The following is a 23,503-nucleotide window of genomic DNA, read 5'->3' as shown; positions in this document are numbered from 1 at the left end:
ATGTTCTAATCCGATATTTGTCTTAATCCATAACGGTTCACTTCGTATATCTGATTTATTTATACTTTGTATTTGGGCTTCACAGATTTACTATATTACATCTTTGCTTTGCTCACAAATTCTTCGAGTTAAACTGCGTCAGAGAAGACATATCGTAAAATATAGTTTCCACCACAAGCTCATTACTTTCAGTTCATTACACAGAGTAGGCAAGGGAAGAAATGCATTTTTTGTTCTGCACAGACTGACCTTATAGGACCAAATTTTAATACACTTTGAGGAAACATAGTATGAGGTTTGCAGCCATTGTTGTAACTCGAGACTCAATTGTGTTACTTCCGAGTAATATCCCCAACGCCCTTTTCTATTTCAAAACTCAGTTGTGTTACTTCCAAGTAATACTCATACCGCCCTTTTCTTTGCGATTTTCGTAAGTTTTTCCGTCTCCGAAACGTAAATTAGATTGCGTTATTAATGAGACATATTCAGTGTATGCGGGTACATTTCAGGGCAGAAACAGGTTCATAATGTTGTACGAACGCTCAGGTACAGTTTCGAAACGAGTGGCTTGCTTATGATACCTAACACGTGCGATAATGCTAGTGCAGATTAACGCAACAAAACTATGCATAGACATGAGATTGTTAACAATTGTCGATAGTACAACATTTTAAACCTCTTTCCAAGCATCTATACACAGCAGAAAACCGAAACAATTCAGTTAAGCGGAATTATGAGTTACTGACCTAGCGACGGCATGATGCTTTCGTGTTGACAAAACTCAGTTACATGTGCCGTGATTTACTGACGCAGAGTGGCAGCATAAACAAGAGAAATGCGAAGCGTAGATCGTGCACAATCGTTGCAGGTCGATTAGAAATGTTGTGTCTAGACAAGACAGCCTAGACACAATGAGAGGAAGCCGAAAGGCACGCGCTTAAACTCACGCAGGCTGGCGTGAGGTCTGAAACAGGATACGTAATGAATGCTATAAAGAAAAGTACGTAGCTTCTGGAATACTTAACTTTAATCCACAATTGGTGAACATTGGTCTTGTTGATACAGTATTATCATCTCAATATAACTTGGTGATGGCGCCTTGCTAGGTCGTAGCAATTGACTTAGCTGAAGGCTATGCTAACTATCGTCTCGGCAAATGAGAGCGTATTTGTCAGTGTGGCGTCGCTAGCAAAGTCGGCTGTACAACTGGGCGAGTGCTAGTAAGTCTCTCTAGACCTGCCGTGTGGTGGCGCTCGGTCTGCTATCACTGACAGTGGCGACACGCGGGTCCGACGTATACTACCGGACCGCGGCCGATTTAAAAGCTACCACCTAGCAAGCGTGGTGTCTGGTGGTGACACCACAAGAAACAAGGCAAGAGACTCAGTTCAAAAGAAAAAAATCTGAATCTACACTATGGTCTTAATGGAGGACTCTTTCCCATCGACATCTTTTGTTTCCTCCCAGAGACAAACAATTTCATATTGCAGCATCTCCTGTGTCATCAAAAAATTATTATTTTCTTAGAAGGATATCGTCGATTACAATCATACGGATCACAGAATCTACCAGTAACCTGGAATTTACTGTCCTACGAATTAAATAATTGGAATTCTCTCGCTCCCTATTCAAGCGGAGCAACTCACAGGCTCCGACGGAAATGGCACGATGGCTGCGTCTCTAGAACAGGATTCCCTGACAAGCAATGGACGATTCTGCTGACGAGACTTACCCTGAAGAAGGTCATGGTGGAGCCGCCTTCAAGCGTGCCGTACGAGATCTCCGTCTGCTCGGCGAGGTCCGCTGCGTTCTCAATGGGCGTGATCATCCTCTCCACGGTGAGGAAGGCGGCCAGGTTGGCCGTGTACGACGAGATGATGATCAGCGTGAAGAACCACCAGATGCCGCCCACGATGCGCGTGGAAGTGGCCTGCACCGACCAGAATTCACATTGCCCAAAAACGCGTCCACGGTACATGGACAGGCACCTTCATGACACGAAAAATGATTTAGGGCGCGTAGACATCTCTCGAAGAGATAGCGAGAGTATGATAAATTGTGTAGACAGGTTTGATGTCCGAATATCTTAATACTGAGTCATTATGTGGCCAACTGTTTATTAGGCATCTATTACTACAGCGTAATTATTCTAATAAAGCCATTTTTATTTGTCATCTATGTGTCACCCAACTGCAGAGTTAACTCATATTAGTGAAACTGCTGAATCCTATAAATTTATTTAGCTGTCAGCTTTTATGTATTACTAAGGTAAATTGAATGTTATTTTAAAAATACCATGCACTCCACGCCCAGAATTTCGGAGGTCGTTCAGTGATATTTTCTGAGTATGTATACATATCGCAAACTAAAGTCTCCCCCCCCCCCCCTCCCCCATACACTCGCACACATTTTTCTGTTATGGCCAAGCTGAGGAACTACTATAGGAATTTTGGTACGCTTTTCACTGATAGATAGACTGATTCACGAGTGAGGTTTGTATATATAATTCATTATTTATTATTGTAATGATGAGTGTATACTATACAGTGTGTTCCGAAACTATTCGTTCAAATTAATACAGGAGATAGAAAACATCAAAACAAATATCTTTCGATGAGGAACATGTGGTTTCTGAAGTCAGCTTGTAATGTTATGGTATATTTTATTAGTTGTGCTGACGTAAGCTGTTGTATTGGTGCCGCTAGCCGGGAATGTATATTGACATTCAAATATCCACAATTAGCATGTTTGGGCACGTGGTTTCTGACGTCAGATATCCACAATTCGCATGTTTGGGCACATGTGAATCCACGAAGTATTCGACCTCGTGCACATTATTAGAGATTCGGAGTTAACGTGTGGGCCGACACCCTCGGTGACAGGTTGACTGGACTATATATTTTTCCATTCCGTCTCAAAAGATGGCGATACCACATTTTCGTGAAACATGTGTTGCCAGAACTGTGGGAGGATGTAGCTCTGAATGTTAGATAGCGGATGTACTTCCAACACAATGGGGCGCCAGCCCATTTCAGCATTGTAGTGAGGAATCATCTGAGAGTCCTGTGAAGTGGCCACCCAGGTTACCTGACCTCGCGTGTCTGGATTACGTCCTCTGGAGTCATATGAAGCAGCTGGTGTATGAAGCCATTGTGGAAAGAGAGGAAGACCTCTTCGCTAGAACTACACTCGCTGCTGGTACCATTGCGTACACGCCAGGAATCTTCGAACAGACACAACAGTCAATTGTCTGACAATGTATCGTATGCGTGCAAGCTAATATTCGCACATTCGAGAAGTTCCTGTTTTTGCCACTCAATTATCAGGCTAAACTATCTTCTGGGTAAATCGTCCCTAGCACCAGAAATTGCCTTCTGGGTTCATTCACTGAGGTGACGAAAGTCATGGGATACCTCTTAATATCGTGTCGGACCTCCTTTTGCCCAAGCAACTAGACGTCGTAAGGACTCAAAAAGTCGTTAGAATCGCCTTTAGAAATAGTGAGCCATGCTACCTCTACAGACGCCCATAATTGCCAAAGAACTTCGGATGCAGGATTTTGTGCACGAACCCACCTTCCGATTATGTCCCATAAATTTTCGATGAGATTCACGTCGAGTGATCTGAATGGCCCAATCATTCGCCTGAATTGTTCACAATGTTCTTCAATCCAATCGTGAACGATTATGACCTGTTGACATCACTGTTTGCGAAGACGAAGTCAATGAACGTAAATGGTCTCCAAATAGCCGAATCAAACAATTTCTAGCCAATGATCGGTTCAATTTGACCAGAGGATCCAGTCCATTCCACGTAAACATAGCCCACACCTTTACGGAGCAACCACCAGCTTGCACAGAGCCTTGTTGACAGATTGGGACCATGGCTTCGTGGGGTCTGTGCCACACTGCAACCCTAGCATCAGTTCTTACCAATTAAAATCGACACTCATCTGACCAGGCCACGGTTTTCCATCCGTCTAGGGTCCAACAGATATGGTCACGAGCCCAGGAGAGGTGCTGCTGGCGATGTAGTGCTGTTAAGCAAAGGTATTCGTGTCGGCATTCTGTTGCCACAGCCCATTAACTGCAACTTTCGCCGCACTATTCTCACTGATAAGTTCATCGTACGTTCCGCTTCGATTTCTACGATTATTGCACGCTGTATTGCTTCTCTTTTAACATTACCAACTCTATGCAAACGCCGCTTCTCTCGCTCTTTAAGTGAAGGTCTTCGGAAACTGCGTTGTCCGTGGTGAGAGAAATTTGGTATTCCCGGCACACTCTGGACACTGTGGATCTCGGAATATTGAATTTCTTTACAGTTTTCGAAACGGAACGTCTCATGCGTCTAGCTCCAACTATCATTCCGCGCTCAAAGTCTGTTAATTCCTGTCGTGCGGCCATCAAGTCGGAAAACTTTTCATATGAATCGCATGAGTGCGAATTACAGTGCCGTCATAGCACTGCCCTTTTAGACCTTGTGGTCGCGTTACTACCGCCATCAGTCTATGTGCATATCGTTAGCCCATGAGTGTTATCACCTCAGTTTTTTGTTCTCTACGTCTGTGTTAATTTGGACGAATACTTTTCTAACACCCTGTTTGTATAGCTATCTCTTCTATGTTTAATTGCCGTTTGGAGTGATATCTCATGGCAATGATGGGAGCTACCAGCCGGTCAGCTGCAGAGGAGGCGTTATCTGGCGGAAGAAGCAGTAAACAGCCGTCACAACTCCTGAAAACAGAGAAGTATGACCAGAATGTATACATATTACAAATTAAAGTCCTCGCTGCGTTTTTCTGTCTGTATACCAAGGCTAATCTCAGAAACTACTGCAGAGATTTTGATACGGTTGTGACTAACAGAGAAACTGATTCATGGGGAAAGTTTGTGCATATTACTACGTATTATAAACAATTATCCGGTTGCAAACATTTAGTGTTACCCCTAAGAAGCCGGGGTAGGTAGTTAAATTATAATATAAGGAAATCTTGGTTTTCAATGGTATGTCATAGAGTAACTATGTAATTATAATTTATTTGGCTTGTTAGCCCAACTACGTTTGTATGAAAATTTCCTAGATCGGTCCCTTGAACGGCCAGTGCCTTCCATTCTAACACGGAAGGATCGCTCTTCTATTGTATTCAGTAAATAAATGGAAATGTCGTGTGGCTAGGGCCTCCCGTCGGGTAGACCGTTCGCCTGGTGCAGGTCTTTCGATTTGACGCCACTTCGGCGACCTGCGTGTCGATGGGGATGAAATGATGATGATTAGGACAACACAACACCCAGTCCCTGAGCGGAGAAAATTTCCGACCCAGCCGGGAATCGAACCCGGGCCCTTAGGATTGACAGTCTGTCACGCTGACCACTCAGCTACCGGGGCGGACCATTGTATTCAGTGAACCCACACACGAGACGCATTTCGGCCAACAGTTCACTGGTATTCTACCCACGCCGCTGTATTATCCTCTCAACGTACAGCTAACGGTGCCGGAAAAACAAACGCGAGACAGAACCGAGCATCACTGAATGCAAGCCTGAGGGCGAAGAGCAAAGTGGCCACTGCTATTGTCAACAGTAAATACCGTGATAGTGAATGGAACAGATTTGTTTACAAACAAGACACAGAGCGCTTGCCGTCGAGATTTACTTTGCTGTCGAAGTATATTCAGTGCAGTACAGATACAAAGATAAACGGGGTAACAAAACAAACGAAGTGCTGTTACTTTGTAGTAAGCCACATTTACGATTCAACTCAGAAGAAATATCCCTGTGCAACCTTCGAAATTTTGTTGTTGGGTTGACCCCGTGTATCCCACCCCCACTTATGTTAATCTACTAAGTGAATCTACTGAGCTGAGTAAAATCGTAAGAAACACGAAAAATGAAATTCGTTCAGAAACGAGAGTGTTTGAAAGAATCTTTCCTTGAGCAACAGCAATGTAATTTATTTACGGCGCTATGAAGCATTACTGCTAAATCCTACAAATTTTGTTGGTGTTATGAAAAGCTGTAAGTGAAAACTCGTTGCACATTTTGCATTAAAAATGTAGTATTAGTACAGAAATCACAAAATAGTTCAAAATACAGGACATCTTTTACATAAATCACATGGAGTACTACTAAAAAATGATATCTAGAAAGCTGTGAAGACAGGAAGCATAAGAGTATACGATATCCAGGCTCACTTACGAATCAATTAACTTTCATTTCTTAAATATTCTTGCGTCATGTAAAGCTCCGATACAAGCGTGAATTACAGATATTCTCATGTAAATTATCGTTTCGTTTAGGGCGAGTGAGAAAATTAACTCTGTTGTCATGCAGTTTAAGATTCTTTTTGGAGAATGGTTTATGCTTATGTTTGCAAACAGGCTGCGTGTAGCTTTCACTGTTAAGAACTTGGTAAACTTATATGACTCTGTGCGCTCTTGAGTATCAGTAGCATCAGTCCTCAATTTTCCACCTCTACGACGCACATAAATTGAATATCGTGTATCCGCGCACTTTTCTATCCACTGACTCAGACTTATTTTCTCAATAAGAAATTTCAGTCTCTTTTTTTTCTGTGCAACGTTTCGACCGTAGAAGAGTGCATTTGTTTTATAATTTTTACGTATTACATGACATTTAACAGTAATTTTTTATGCATACAAATAAAATTTTATTGTTTCTTGTGCAGATATTACGCGTCTCGAGTGTGAAATGTCAAACAGTATTCTACAGTGATTTACAGCTACGTGTAGCTTTCTACAACGTTAGTGATAGTTGGCGACACTTATTTAAGCATGTTTTCCGTCCTCACAACTTGTTTGTTGGTGACAGTATTTACAACATTTCCATTGTATAGGTGTATAGGTTCTTTGTTGTGTGAGTAAGAATTATGGTATCTTATTGTTAGCCCGTCATATCTAGGTAGCGTTGTATTTGGTACCGGAATAACTGTAACTTGATATACATTAAAGGGCCATAGAAACTGGTACACGTGCCTAATATCGTGTAGGGTCCCCACGAGCACTCAGAAGTGCCGCAACATACGTGGCATGGACTCGACTGTTGTCTGAAGTAGTGCTGGAGGGAACTGAATCCTGCAGGGCTGTCCATAAATTCGTAAGAGTACGAGGAGGTGGAGATCTCGTCTGAACAGCACGTTGCAAGGCATCCAAGATATGCTCAATAATGTTCATGTCTAGGGAGTTTGGTGGCCAGCGGAAGTGTTTAAACTCAGAAGAGTGTTCCTGGAGCCACTCTGTAGCAATTTTTGGACGTGTGGGGTGTCGCTTTGTCCTGCTGGAATCGCCCAAGTTCGTCAGCATTCACAATGGACATGCAGGTGATCAGACAGGCTGCTCACGTACGTGCCTCCTTTCGGAGTCGTATGTAGACGTATCAGAGGTCCCATATGACTCCAACTGCACATGATCCACACCATTAAAGAACCTCCACCAGCTTGAACAGTCCCATGCTGACATGCTGGATCCATGAATTCGTGAGGTTGTCTCCATATTCGTACAGGCCATCCGCTCGATATTATTTGAAACGAGACTCGTCCGACCAGGCCACATTTTTCAGTCATCAACAGACCAATGTCGCTGTTGACAGGCCCAGGCGAGGCTGAAAGCTTTGTGTCGTGCAGTCATCAAGAGTACAAGAGTGGGCCTTCGGCTCCGAAAGCTCATATCGATGGTGTTTCGTTGAATGGTTCATACGCTGACTCTTGTTGACAGCCTAGCATTGAAATCTGCAGCAGTTTGCGGAAGGGTTGCACTTCTGTCAGTTGAACGATTCTCTTCAGTCATCTTGGTCCCGTTCTTGAAGGACCTTTTGCCGGCCACAGCGATGTCGGAGATTTGATGTTTTACCGGTTTCTTGATATTCACGGTAAACTCATGAAATCGTCGTGCGGGAAAATCCCCACTTGATCGCTACTTCGGAGATGCTTTGTCCCATCGCCGGTCACCGACTATAACACAACGGCCAAGCTCACTTAAATCTTGATAACCTGCCATTGTAGCAGCAGTAGCAGCAGTATCCGATCTAACAACTGCGCCAGACACTTGTCTTAAGTAGGCGTTGCCGACCGCAGCGCCGTATTTTGTGTGTTTACGTATCTCTGTATTTGAATACACATGCTTATACCAGTCTCTTTGGCGCTTCAGTGTATTTTAATTTCCTGGCGTCGTGCTCGAGAAGCTTAGTTGGTAGAGCACTTGCTTGCGAAAGGCAAAAGTCCTAGTTTCAACTCCCGGTCCGGCGTACAGTTGTAACCTGCCACGGAGTTTCATTTTGCGCACACTCGGCTGCTGTATGAAGATTCATTGCAGTCACGGACTGTTCGGCTGGTCCCGGCGGAGGTTCGAGTCCTCCCTCGGGCATGGGTGTGTGTGTTTGTCCTTAGGATAATTTAGGTTAAGTAGTGTGTAAGTTTAGGGACTGATGACCTTAGGAGTTAAGTCCCATAGGATTTCACACACATTTTTTGAAAATTCATTCTAGAAACTATCCTCCAGGCTGTAGCTAAGCCATGTCCCCGCAATAGCCTTTCTTCCAGGAATGCTAGTTTTGCGAGTTACCCAGGAGAACTTCTGTGAAGATTGGAAGGTGTGAGATGAGAGACTGGCGGAAGTAAAGCTGTGAGGACAGGTCGCGAGTCGTGCTCGGGTAGGTCAGTTGGTAGAGTACTTGCCCGCAAAGGGCAACAAAAGACCCAGGTTCGGTTCCCGGTCTGGCACATGATTTTAACCTGACAGGAAGTTTCATATCAGCGAGTTCTCAGCAGCAGAACGATCTATCTAAAAAGAACGATATAATCTTGAAATTTATTCCTGAAAACCAGTTTTTAAGTAACGTGAACCCAGAGTCCTCTGTTTGCTTGGTTACCGCCGTCGTCTCCTGTATTCACAGCTTTCGTAGACAGTGTCTGATAATCTAAGGTTTATCTCCGTTGGAAATGCCTGCCTGCAGACAGCCTTAAACATTCTGGAAGCGTTTAATACTGCATCAGCGCCTCTTCCTCAGAACTCTGTAAATGACTGAGAGTGTACGGAAAGTACAGAAAGTAACTAAAATTTCTGAATGAGCGATATCGGCAATCAACCGAAGCCAAGAAGCAAAATCGGCAATGCCCAATAGGAATTTCAGCTCGGTATTCATCGTGTACTGCCGCTCCCCTTCGATATGTTGCAACGTATCCATTGAATTGTGGAGTATACGTATCAACCAAAGCGCAGGAAAAAAAATGCGAAGTATAGGATTTCCATAAATATCATAAATCTATCCGCCGCAGCGCTTTTGCTGAGAACGAAAATATTTCCGAGGAAGAGCTGCCAAGTGCAAATTTTTTATTAGCGTTAAACGCTCCAGGATGTTAGATGCCTCAGCCCGCTTGTACCATAGAGTCTGGAAAATAAGCACCGTTCCATTAGACGCTCTCAAATCAAGCATTGCTCATTTCTGAAACTGCAGTGACACACAAACCAAGCGATAGAAGAGAGTAATTTACACTTGCACACACAAAATAATAAAGGAACATGCCAAATCGTAACAACACTTAAAAGCTGGACTGACTTTTGTTGCTGCAACACACCATACTCTTAACTACATTGTCCAAGAAATAACAAATGTTGACGCTAATTTAAAAAATGATTTGTACTTATTTTATTTCTTACGCTTGGTCTTCCTCTGTCATTCACAGACTGAATGATGATGTTCCGACATTTTCGATACCGGTCTTGTTATACACACAAATACTGTCTAACGTCCAAAACGATAACGCCAACATCTTAAGCAAAGCATTATGACTTGAACTGACCAAAATCGAGAAATGTTCGACACAAACATACAGGGTGTATAAAAAAGGCCACTTATTCGTATTAGTTCCTATAGTGATATACCTGGAATGCAATACCTGTTGAGATAAGGACGAAACTGTCCCCTCAGTCTTATCTGCTTGTTACGTAGATGCAGACAATATAAGCAGCGCTTCACGTGGTTATCTCGCATCCTGACATATCCTTCCGCCCTTCTTCGCAGTGAATCATGCACTTTCTCAACCACATGTGGCTCCAGTCGCATCGAGTCACATACATTGGTCACATCCATCGGTCACTTGCTCCTGTATCGCTTGCACGTTATCGATGGGTTGGGCAAACAACGATGTCTTTAATTCTCCCCACAGCCAGATATCCAACGAACGGGGAGGCCGTGCTATCGGACTTCTTCGTCCAATGCATCGCTCACGAAACGTTGCAATGATGTAGGTACTGTAGCACAATCGGTAGAAAATGGAGTGCTGCCCCGTCGTGCATAAACCGTCTTCGTTTTCTTTCTGTGCTGGTAATTCACTGCACAGAAATCGGTGATACACGGGACCTATTAATCAGATTGGCAAAGTATATGACCCTATTCGTTTGTCACCGACAATTCCTGCTATATACTGATTCTGAAGCGATTCTGACAACCCACCTCCATGATTGCCAAAGGACTTGCATCAGGCCACATGTGTAAATTGTTATAATTTACTATACTATCTCTTGTGACTCCTTCCTCATCATATATATTATTTCTCAAGTCTACATCCCTTTTTCTCAACCCATACTAATCATATAAATATACTACTGGCCATTAAAATCGCTACACCACGAAGGTGACGTGTTACAGACGCGAAATTTAACCGACAGGAAGAAGATGCTGTGATATGCAAATGATTATCTTTTCAGTGCATTCACACAAGGTTGGCGTCGGTGGCGACACCTACTCGTGCAGCGTGCTGACATGAGGAAAGTTTCCAACCGACTTCTCATACACAAACAGCAGTTGACCGGCGTTGCCTGGTGAAACGTTGTTGTGATGCCTCGTGTAAGGACGAGAAATGCGTACCATCACGTTTCCGACTTTGACAAAGGTCGGATTGTAGCCTATAGCGATTGCGGTTTATGGTATCGCGACATTGCTGCTGGTCGAGATCCAATATGGAATCGGTGGGTTCAGGAGGGTAATACGGAACGCCGTGTTGGATCCCAACGGCCTCGTACCACTAGCAGTCGAGATGACAGGCATCTTATCCGCATGGCTGTAACGGATCGTGCAGCCACGTCTCAATCCCTGAGTCAACAGATGGGGACGTTTGCAAGACAAAAGCCATCTGCAAGAACAGTTCGACGATGTTTGTAGCAGCATGGACTATCAGCACGGAGACCATGGCTGCGTCTACCCTTGACGCTGCATCACAGACAGGAGCGCCTGCGACGGTGTACTCAACGACGAACCTGGGTGCACGAATGGCAAAACGTCATTTTTTCGGATGAATCCAGGTTCTGTTTACAGCATCATGATGGTCGCATCCGTGTTTGGCAACATTGCGGTGAACGCACGTTGGGAGCGTGTATTCGTCATCGCCATACTGGTGTATCACCCTGCGTGGTGGTATGGGGTGCCATTGGTTACACGTTTCGGTCACCTCTTTCTTGTTCGTCCACTTTGAACAGTGGACGTTACATTTCAGATGTGTTACGACCCGTGGCTCTACCCTTCATTCGATCCCTACGAAACCCTACATTTCAGCAGGATAATGTACGACCGCATGTTGCAGATCTTGCACGGGCCTTTCTGGATACAGAAATGGATGTTACATTTCAGATGTGTTACGACCCGTGGCTCTACCCTTCATTCGATCCCTGCGATACCCTACATTTCAGCAGGATAATGTACGACCGCATGTTGCAGATCTTGTACGGGCCTTTCTGGATACAGAAAATGTTCGACTGCTGCACTGGTCAGCACATTCTCCAGATCTCTCACCAATTGAAAACGTCTGGTCAATGATGGCCGAGCAACTGGCTCGTCACAATACACCAGTCACTACTCTTGATGAAGTGTGGTATCGTGTTGGAGCTGCATGTGCAGCTGTACCTGTACACGCCATCCAAGCTGTGTTTGACTCAATGCCCAGGCGTATCAAGGCCGTTATTACGGCCAGAGGTGGTTGTTCTGGGTACTGATTTCTCAGGATCTATGCACCCAAATTGCGTGAAAATGTGATCACATGTCAGTTCTAGTATAATATATTTGTCCAATGAATACCCGTTTATCATCTGCATTTCTTCTTGGTGTAGCAATTTCAGTGGCCAGTAGTGTAAAAATGAGGTATCGCTAGAAAGTTTTCCTAACCGGCTTCTGACTTGCATACCGATTTTGCGCTAGAACTTACAGTTTATTGAAAATTTTAACACAAGACTTTTAACTATCTTAGGCAAAAGGACATCATGGATGTACAGCTTTATACCTATAGTTTACGAAGCTAACTTATTAATCACAAATCAGAGACACTCTTTTCGTATTCTCTTATTACAAATATCATTCTATTTGTTTTAAAGTACTTATTGACTGGATAATTCGTATGCAGTATTGTCACAGATAATAACGGTGACCACTGCGGTAGTCCATTATATCTACACAAGTTGACTTTTCTAAACGAATATACTTTCTGGAACGACAAACATATTTGTCGTTGTCGCCTTGAATTGTAATATACCGATTGGTACTGCAACTTAACGTGCTTACTGTAAATGAAAATGTTTGTCTCGTTAAAGTTACAAATTACGTGAGCCTACCGACAGTCCCTAATCTCTGCCCGTCGTATACGCCGGGAAAAACGTTCCGAACGCAAAACTGATTTTTGGATACATGGAAATGTATATACAAGGATGTAACGTTAATTCATGATTATTATTTCAGGTTGTTCGGTTCAGTTTTAAAGGTGTTTTCTCTTCATTCCTACAACTACCCTTACGCCAACGACTGCACTACTTCCAGATACTGTCATTATTGAAAACTGTAAAAGTTGATCACCTGTAAATGGAACACAGTACTCGTCACAAATAAAAGGGCTCTTATTTCAACAAGTACTGGTTTTCGGACATATGATTATAGGAATTTTTCTTCTGGGTTTGACCAACACTAACTCTTGTAGGAATATGTGACAGTCTTCTAAAGGAACCCGGCATGCAAACGTGCTCTGAATCTTTCCCAGTGTCCAAGGTTGAGCAACTTGTTAGATACATGAATGAATTTTAAATCCATTACTGTACAAGAGAGCCATTGCTGTGAATGCTTTTTTCGTTTTTTCCACGATTACTCCGACTCGGATGCGGCCTGCAACGAGCTCCTCTCCTGTCCCAACCTTTTCATGTCAAAGTAGCATCTGCACCCAACGTTCTCAATTATGTGTTATACATGCTCCAATCTTTTCCGCATACGGCTTCCTCTAGTACCATAGAAATTATTACCCGATGTCTGAACACAGGTCCTATCACCCTGTCCCCTCTTCTTGTCAGTGTTATCTTTAAGTTCCCTCCTTCACGATTCTGTGGAGAATCTAATCATTTATCATCTGAAGTTCACGTAATTGCCAATGTCCATTTTTAACACCAAATCTCAAACGCGTCGATTACTTTCCCGGTTTCCCCGCAACTAATGATTCAGTCCTATGCAATTGATGTGCTCCAGAAGTACACACTCAGAAATGTCTCTCTCTGGTTAAAAGACTTCTTTTGGCGAGAAATGCTCACTTTATCTTGCTAGTCTACTTTTAATGCCATCTCTTCTTCATCTGACGTGAATTATTTTGTTTCGAAGGCAGCGGAACTCCTAAGCTTCGTCAATTAAGCTGGCCCCCAGTTTTGATGTTAATTTTGTTGCTAATATTATTACTGCTGCTCCACAGTATTTTTATCTTTTTTGGTTTCTGGTATTACTGAAGTATTATTTTTGTTTTATTATGAATGAGTCTTGTATATGAACACCGCAATTATCTGCCAGTCTACACCGTGCACTGACGAGACTAAAGATGGGAAAAATTCTTTAATTTTTGCAGATCCGCTCTTGATCGAATTCATTTTCGATGGAGACAAGGGGGCGGAATCCTTTTGTTTTCCGTTATCTTTAAGTGCCCGTACCATTTTAGCATTGATATTTCTATTCGCTCTGCAAGGGTTCCTCTTTCAGTATTGACTTTGTCGTTGCATTCCTCACCCTATCCCTCCTTGTTACTCCTATCCTACTTGTAAGGAATTGCATTTCACATCAGATTACCTCTCTTTCCATCTCTTTCTCATGTAAAATTTTCAACTAAATACTGATTCAGTCATCCAGCTTCTTCCGATTCTTCCACATCCACCAATCGCCACTAAAATAGACAAATTTCAGTGGACACATTGTAGGTACTTAGGGAAACAAATTGTCAGACACGACAGCATAGCGTGTCTGTGTGTTTACTACTGCAGAAATTTGTGCCATTCCCTTGTATGTGGTGATTTTGCTATTGTTGCACAAGTCATGGGAGGACGAGTGACTGGACATAAGAGAAAGGAAATTTCATTATTTGATGGTAACTACCTAACGTAACGTTGCTCTTGTCTACCGGTTAGACTACCGAATCTCCGAATACGGCACTGCCGTTTGATGCATTGCTCCCTTCCTCTGCGACAGGAACTACCGATGCGGTTGTTGCGATACAAAAACATCAGTTGGTCACTGGAAGACTGCACTTTGGTTGCTAATGAGCAGGCACTCCATGGTTTGACTGGAGACCTACACTTAATTTTGGGAAATTTTAGATTTTCCTTCGCAGCTCCTGCCCAAAGTGATATGAAGGAGACTTAGTTTGTTCGCCATCCACAGCTATTGATCATAGGCGCGCACACTGCTCCTGGAAACATACCAGATGCGCCCAGTACGAGTTGGTCTACATGTCTCTAAGAGAGAAGACGATATCATCACCACTGTAAAATGTTCATCGAGCCAACCTGACCCAGGTTGCATGGCGTTGCTGAATTTACACTCTTATACCATACAAATGTAGACGAACAGAATGGTGCACAACGTTATGCTGAAAGTTCCATCCCCCCCCCCCCCCCCCCACCACCTACTTTTAATTATTTTCCTGTAAGAGAACAGCTACGGGCCTGCACGCTATTCCTGGCTATTTAGAGCCTTCACATAATGTACTTCGTAGCTTAGTCACATCCTAACGTTTCCATATTTCCACATTTCGAGCGTGCAGTGGTAAAGTCGCTTTGCCCACAGACCGCCTCTGTGACGTGTAGAATGCAGCAATATTAAGTTTGGGTATCTATGTCCCTTACCAGAAAAGGGCTGCATTGTACTGTTGTTTGCATATTGTTGTCCAGAATAGTTGAGTGATTTGCTGGGCTGTGGCCCGACCATTAGCTGCTACAAATCTGGCTCACTGACAGCAAACTTTGTCCTCAATAAATTGTTTACCATGACAGTTCGTTCTAAAGCTGACAACTGTGGCAGCTCTGATCCATACCAAGAAGATGGTCTGAATATATTGGTGTTTACTTATTGTTGTGAAGCATTGTTGAATATTTTGCTGGACTGTGACCCATCCGCTGTTACCATCCTGGCTTACCCACTGCACATTTTGTTGTAAAACAGTTGTTTAACAAGCGAATTCGCCCTTGAAGTAACAGTTTTAACCAGATCGACATTCCCATAGTAAATATTGTTCAGTGCCTGCTTGTGTTCAAACAAGTCATACACAATGTGTCTGGTCCATATCGTAGGGCTCTCATTAACTGAGACCAGATTTCCTGTGTCGCCTTTTTCGTAACTCACGCCATTACGAAGAAATCGCGGCCATTTACCACGCAGAAGTACTTCACTCGCCGAGGCGACATCAGCACTACTTCTTAACATAGCCAACTATCTGTAATTCAGTTGCTGATCAGTGTCTTTTTTAGACGAACGCTGGTAACCCATATTACTTTGGTAGTATTTTCATCAAAACCTGTCTTTTTAATGATAAGAATTTTGAAAAATTCCTTACTAACAACAAACTACATTAAAGTTAAATATCTGTCGAATTAAAGCATTGAAAAGCCAGAAAAACTACGTACATCGAAAGACAACGCGCTCCACAAATGTGCATTGCTGTAGTATGTGCAGACCAGAAAACACAAATGATTTCAAGCAACACAGAAAGAACTGGAAAGTGTTTTGAAGAGATACAAAATGCAGTAGCAAGTGATCAATAACAACAACGTCACTCTTCATGCATTGCACCAAGTTGTTCCACTTACCAGTTTCGTTTTCATGTTACGCATCCGGCGATTTCTGGTAGACAAGTGTTTTGCACACTCTGCATTGTCTGAAGATCATAAAGGGCATTCCTTACAAAACTAGAGGGCATTCATAGAATTTGTCTGAATTTATTGTTGACCAAAATTTTTTGACAGCGTCATACAGGGTAAACCAATTACAGAAGAGGGTGGGAGCCCTAGGTCCTCTCGTGTGAGAGATTGGTGCTTATTTTGAGCGACGCTCTACAGTACATGCAGACCACGAAAGAGGCGAATTCAGACACTTGTTGCATTCTCTTGGGCGGTGCTTATTTTCTGGGGCGACAGCAAGCAATCTCGGCGGAGACCAATTATAAGATAAATTTTTTGCTCTTTCAATAGTGCAAAAATGCAAAATGTGTCCACTAATTCCATAGAACGAGTTGTATTCTATCAGTTTGCAAGAAACCTACATACTATCGACTTTTGGAAGGTTACACGAGGTTACCACAACAAAGTTATTCATAAGTACCTCTGGGGTTTCAGAAGACAAGTGCACGGAAACTACTACAAAAAAATTGACACATGTTAGTGGATAGAGCATCTCTCGCAGTTTCGATGCGCAATACGCGCTATAGCATAGTTACAGAACGCTCCGCAAGGGGCCAAGCAGGTCAGAACATGTAAACAAATCATTCGCTCCGTATTGTTGCATTGAATTTGATCGCGCCTACAAATAGCCAAGCTAATGATCAGACTTATAAAGCGGGCTGTTGTCGTTTCGACTTCCAGAGGGACTTCAATGAACTGCCCGCTCCTATCGACGTTTGACGCATTATAAATCCCCGTTTTGAACACCTATAACGTGAGCTAAAAACTTTGATAGATGACCTGGCCACTGTATGCATTGTAGCTACTGTGCAATTGGTGTCTAAAGTCCCGAAGGTACTTGTGAATAACCCTGCAATACCTGTGTTGTCACTGAAGTTATGTATCAGTACCAACGCAGCCACCGTTTTCTAACCCTACACCAAGTAGACCATAACACTAATAAAGTTTGACTAACACGTCATTTTATATTTAAAATCTGTCGTGGAAGGTCGTTATTTAATCATAAGTCATCGAAAACTTTGTTAATCTCTGACTCTAATTGCGAATCCCCTAAGCCTTCCAAATCGGCTCTCGTTTCTTCCTCAATCACGTCATCCTAACAGTTTTCTTCTACTAGAGTCCTTCAGTTTTCTCTTTCCTCCTATTCGCTCTCCCTCTCTCCGCTTGCGCTTATATAAGGTATTCCCACTGCACTCTTAATGTTGACGCTCTTGCTTTTAACTTCATCGAATGTTGTTTTTAGTTATTAGACACACAAGTCGTAACGGCCGACTGGAAGTCAGTGGGTGGAGCTTGCTTCCTCCTGCTCAACATCAGTCTTGATGATTTTGTGTCGGACGCTATACACGATATTTTTTGGTGGACAGCGTTAGTGGTGCGATTTTTTTTTAAGTTGAAGCAGTCACCTTCAAAGTACTATCGAGTGCCTTTCAAGACGTTTGCTCCTTCCAGTGCTCAGTTCATTTTACGTGACTTTGTATATGCCGCTGCGCAGGACTCTGTCGTTTTTGCCTTCTGGCGGTGTGCGAGAATACATCTGCAATAAAAATTCTCTTCAGTTGTCACTAAGTTTATCGGATTTGGTGAAAGCTGTTACAGCGTAAGGACATGATAAATAGTCGAATAGCAATTCGAACGGATGATTCTTGTTTTTGGCGTCGAGGTAACATACTTTTTATTAGACACTTTCTGGCATAGCCTATTGGAACAGCTCTTATATATGATTCTGATGTAACAACGGAAGAACCTTCGCAACTGGAGAACGCCCATACTAGAACGACATCTTGATGTTGAACCAGCTCGGTTCTTGGGAAGTGAAGCACGTTGATTGGAGCAGGGAAACAATACGCAGATTTTCATCGTGCATAAAGGAAATGATCGTTGTTTTTGTCCATTAGCAATGCAGAAGCTCTTTCCGAAATATTGTTTCTGGCTAGCGTTACATCCGTTTGAATAAAGAGGAACTAACAACGTACAAACTCACATCTAAGGGAAAAAACCAATTAAAAATGATTTTAAAATGAGTAAATGTGTCTATTCTACCATCTATGAAGGTCATTTATCTGTAAAACTCTGCATTTGCGTACAGTCGATTTTTGAAGGTTAACGAATCCCATTACCTCAGGAGCACTAGTCGCTGAAGAGCGATGCCATGCAGTAGTTACTCGTGAAAAAGCATAAGGAAGGAAGATTGTATTTAACGTCCTGTTGACGACAGTTATGGCCAGTTACACAATAGATATGGCTGTGTCCATGGATGGTAGTACAGCGAACAAGCTTTACATTTGTTTGCAACAAATACAGGGGATGTCTGATCCTCAGGTCGCAAAGAAACAAGCAGCATTGTGTCCGTGGAATTTTCACGTTGCAGCGAGAAGAAGTGGAAAACAGGCTGAAGAGAATGTGAAAGACCGAAGTCGATGATGTACTTGGTATGAATAATCAATATAAAATGCAGAGTGGAGAAATCTGGATAAAATACGAGGCGTGTTTTTTAAGTAAGTACCGTTTTGAAATTATAAAAAGACTTGCTAAGATATCTCAATAATTTTATTTTTGCATGAAAGCCTGTACCTTAATCTCCTTTTCTACATAATTTCCTGCAATATTGAGGCACTTGTCATAACGTTGTACCAGTTTTTGAATACCCTCCTCACAGAAGTCTGCCGCCTGACTTGTTAACCACTGCATCACCACTGTTTTGACTTTGTCATTGTCTTGAAGACGCTGACCGCCCAGGTGTTTCTTCAAGTGCAGGAACAGATGGTAGTCACTGGGCGCAAGATCGGGGCTGTACGGAGGATGATCTCGAGTTTCCCATCGAAAAGATGTGATGAGATCTTTAGTCTGATTCGCCACATGCGGACGGGCATTGTCTTGCAGCAAAACGATGCCCTTGCTCAACTTCCATGGACTGTTGCTTTGATTCTGGTGTGACGTAGGCCACCCATGTTTCATCGCTCGTAACGATTTGGTTTCAGAAATCATCACCGTCGTTGTGGTACCGCTCAAGGAAAGTCAATGCACTGTCTAAACGTTTGGTTTTGTGCACATCCGTCAACATTTTTGGTACCCAACGTGCGCACAATTTTCGGTAATTCAAGTGCTCGGTCACAATGCCATACAAAACACTACGAGAAACATTACGAAAGTCATCCCGCAAGGACGAAATCGTAAAGCGTCTGTTTTCTGTCGCCTTATTGTCCACTTTCTGCACCAAACTTTCATTAACGAGCGAAGGACGCCCACTCCGCTGTTCATCATGCACATTTATGCGGCCATCTTTAAATGCTCTCACCCACTTTCTTACCATTCCAACACTCATAATGTTTTCTCCGTAAACTGGACAGATCTCACAATGAATATCGATCGCTTTTAGGCCTTTAGCACTAAGAAATCTTATAACAGCCCGTATTTCGCAGTCGGTGGGACTCACGATTATCGGAGGCATCTGAAACACTCAGTGCACAACGTTAACAAGGAACAATGAGACTGTAATGGCGTCAGTGCGTAGATTAAGGTACAGACTTTCAAGTAAAAATAAAATTATTGAGACATCTTAGCACGTCTTTTTTAAATTTCAAAACGGTACTTACTTAAAAAACACGCCTCGCATGTGGCGGTTGTATACCTCTGAGATGGAGAAACTGAAAAAAATTAATATCTTCAAAGCATAAGCATTCCTGTAAGTCTGAACATTTTGTGATGGTGCCCCCAGAAGCATGGATGTGACCGTCGGGTTTGAGAGCCCCAGTGAAGAGGAGAGCTGTGGTAGTTGTGTTGAAAACTTCTGGCGGTGAGCTTCAAGCTGAGAAGCAGGTCAAAGTGCACCTAACCCATTTGACCCAATGGGACAACGAACCAAAAAGGAAGATATACTGCCTCGGCCATCTACCACGATAATACTTTCGAACATCGATTGTGCAAAAATGTAGATGATCTACATGGGAGGTGCAGGGGAGGACAAAATAAAAGTGGACTGGAAGTTTTTCATACACCTTAAGGTAGACAACCCAACTTACATCATCTGCCCCAGTCACATAAGGTGTATGTTGTGATGCCTATCTTAAGGGGGATGAAATATTTCCTATGCTAGTTTTGTTTTGTCCACCCTGTAGAACAGAGGCACATCTGCATATTTTAAGATGAGTTTTATTCGTTCGTGATAACGCAGCTCTCTCGTAAGCAGTCGATGACGCCAGCTGTAGCCTGGAGTAGGATTCGCTCCGCCGAGATCGCTTGCCGCCCGCCCCGGACCCTACGCTACCTTGGGGTTGAGATCGGAGCCCTGCTGCATGAGCGTGCCGATGGTGAACCAGAAGCTGTTGGCGAGCGTGAAGTCGTTCTGGAAGACGAGCAGCGCGGCCGTCGCGTGCTGGTAGTCGGCGCAGGCGCACGCCGGCACGCACCACTCGTAGGGCGAGAAGCGCGCCACCACCCAGATGGTGAGCGAGACCAGCACGTACGCCGCCAGCACGTACAGCCAGATCTCCACCGCTAGCGGGTTCATGAACGAGAACAAGCGACTCGGCATGCTTTCCGAAACCTTCAAAAACCAGAAACACAACCAGACACAAAGAGACGCGTGCTGAGAGGGCTTCGCGGGAGGGCGTCGGTGTCAGCGTCGGCGTCGTCGGCTGCTGGAAGTCTGCGCTGTTCACCTGTGGACACGAGGGCCTTCCCCACTGGCTGTCACTGATGCCAGAATTTACAGATAGAAAGTAGTTTGTGTGATTAGCTACATCTAGAGCTCATCTGAGATAGGCAGCATAATCTAGAAATTAATCACTGAAAATTTATAAAAATATTTTCGCCAGATTTCGGTCCTTGGTTACCTGTAGGGATCAATGTCACGTCGACATCAGAGTCACTGGACATCAGTCACTAACTCAATTTGGAAACGAGGTTTGTGGGGAACAATAAACATCTACACAACAGAGCGTAAGTTTTTTTCTTTTTTTTTTTTTGCTGGTTGTAAATAGTATAACTCTTCCCCAATCCCCACATGCCACTGACTCCGTCTTCACCTCTGCCCTACCCGTTTTTGTCTATTCATCAGACTCACCAGACATTTTGCCCATATAACATTACAGTCTGTGCCAGTACTCAATGGATGTACTGTTGTCGCCTTAATGTTATTATACTATTAATGTTTGAGTACAATATAATATAAAGTTTATGTTGACATTTCTTCTTTAGTATATTTTAATATCCTTGTGCTATAAATATAGTAGTAAAGTGGTCAGATATCTTTGGAAATAATAATCTTTGTTCAGCTGTAAGTTATTGTGGATGCGTGGACTGCCTGTTCAGTCTTAAGGGGAGTCGTACTGCCCTATCTCGACAATGTTAAATTGGCTATATAAATGCCCCGTTTTCTCAGGAACTGTTGAGTATATAAATGTGGTGATTTAATCACATGTTCTCCCATGTTTTGCGACTGTATTGATCTACAATCACTTTAAAATAACAACTGAAAAAAAGTTATAATTTTTTTCCCTAAACATATAATTTTTTTGTGTAAATTTTCATAGGTCTAATTTCTTGAATTTTAACTATTACAGTAAATACTACTAAAGTAGAGCTAAAACATCATTGTTCTATCTATGTTATGTGGTAAATACTTCATTGATGTAGATTTAGAAGTTTCTGAGAAAAATGGGCTTTTATACTGAAAAATGTCATATTGAGAAAATTGCGTTTAAAGAAAAAATTTTAATATACAGCCAACTGATACATAAAAAATATGTTAGAATCCTCCTGGATGGTAGTCCTAATCCCCTCCTTCATCTTCCTCACCCAGTGCTGCCCTCCTTCTCTTGGATCTGGCTTGTTTGAGATATTGTTTTGTTGCAATCTCTGCCTTCATGATTCGCTGTTGGTCCAAGTCCATCACACTTTTAGTGGTGTTGTAACCTTTATGAATGCCAAGATATTCCAAAACCTGTAGTCTTCCAGAATAGCCATCATTAAAAGTAAGAATAGCATCAAAACACTAAGTTCAAAGACTGGCCTTCCAACAAACACATTTTTTGGTATTCTTGACCATACAACATTGTTAAATGATATATTCGGATTTCATGACGTCCACCCCAAATCCTGTATCATGTCCGTGGCACTCTCTCCACTACTTAAAGACAATACAAAATGTGCTGCCCTTCTTTGTACTTTCTCGATGTACTGCGTTAATCCTATCTGATATGGATTTGACACTCCAAAAGAGGATGAACAAGCCTAGTGTAGGCAGCCTCTTCAAAAGGTCTGTTGCATCTTCTAAGTGTTCTGCCAACAAAACATAACATTATCTGTGTGTTCTTTTCAACTTCTTAGTATTAGCCATACATACTTAATACGATGTGACGTGCTCAAGGGGGGAATGCAGCCTTTCTCGGTGGATTTCACTGACAAAATAATAACAGGTTATCAGTTGAGTTGAGCCGTCGTCTTGTCGCAACGTTGCGACGAGTTTCCTATTCATTATCTCCTCGTGAAGTGTCAGATTCGCGTCCGGTTCTTTCCTTTACAGTCTCTGCCGCAGACCTCTCTTCTGAAGACCCAATCATGTGCCTGTAGAAGAGACATCACATCTAGTTTTAGGAAGGAGGTGCTCCCTATTTCACCCGTTGTCTCTGTCACTTTCACATGAGAGTGTTCCTGACGTAGTTGTTCTATGGGGAGCTCCGTTGAGAACCGCTGTCTCGGTTGACAAATCGTCCGTCGTATACTCTTATTTGTTCTGCTTCTTTGATGAACGGTTCCCAGAACCCATTGGTGCGGCACACTAGCTTTGTCTGTTCAGAACAAACGCTATGTTCTGTCGGTGGAGATATGGAGATTTGTTGGTTTGGCCGAGGCGAACGCTTGTCGCATGTTGTGAACAGCACTACGAGATGCATCCCTGCGTCTGATCGATGTAATACGTGCCAACCTTGCAACTGGTGGTGCAGACACTAGGTGATCGTAGTCCTAGCTCGTGTATGACTGGCCCAAGCATATTCTTGATTCTACCAGTGAGCGGAAAATGGTTTTTATGTTGTGCTTCTCCAGTATCCTGGCAATGCTGGCTCTGGGCGATCCTGCGGACGTAAGGAACGCCAGGTGCCTGGTTGCCACTTCCTTCTTCTGGACGGTTTGCTTTCTTATCGTTGCTCGGCTAGAGAGCGCGTCTTCTTTTTGCCTCTGAGGAGACATTGTCGCTATCGGTTTCCTTTCGTGCAAATGGTGTAAGCTCGTAGGCAGACTGCTGGACACGGTTTCCTTCTTATCCTTTATGAGTTTCTTTTAAATCAGCGATTTTTTCCAGTA

At 43.1% G+C, this 23,503-nt stretch overlaps 1 protein-coding gene across 1 annotated transcript in view; it reads right to left on the bottom strand.

Annotated features, from left to right (window-relative positions):
- LOC124597840 (glutamate receptor ionotropic, kainate 2) overlaps positions 1 to 23,503 on the bottom strand; it is a 1,390,744-nt gene that overhangs the window by 41,660 nt on the left and 1,325,581 nt on the right. The window contains exons 12-13 of the mRNA XM_047135964.1: positions 20,466 to 20,744; positions 1,733 to 1,930 (exon numbers count right to left, since the gene is read on the bottom strand). Of these exons, the coding sequence (XP_046991920.1) occupies positions 1,733 to 1,930; positions 20,466 to 20,744 (477 nt within the window). The remainder of the gene's footprint in view (positions 1 to 1,732; positions 1,931 to 20,465; positions 20,745 to 23,503) is intronic.

Source organism: Schistocerca americana, chromosome 1 (assembly GCF_021461395.2).
Source record: "Schistocerca americana isolate TAMUIC-IGC-003095 chromosome 1, iqSchAmer2.1, whole genome shotgun sequence".
NCBI classification, from domain to species: Eukaryota; Metazoa; Arthropoda; class Insecta; order Orthoptera; family Acrididae; genus Schistocerca; species Schistocerca americana.
Note: the sequence above shows the minus strand (reverse complement) of the source record. Positions and strands in the feature narration are given on the sequence as shown.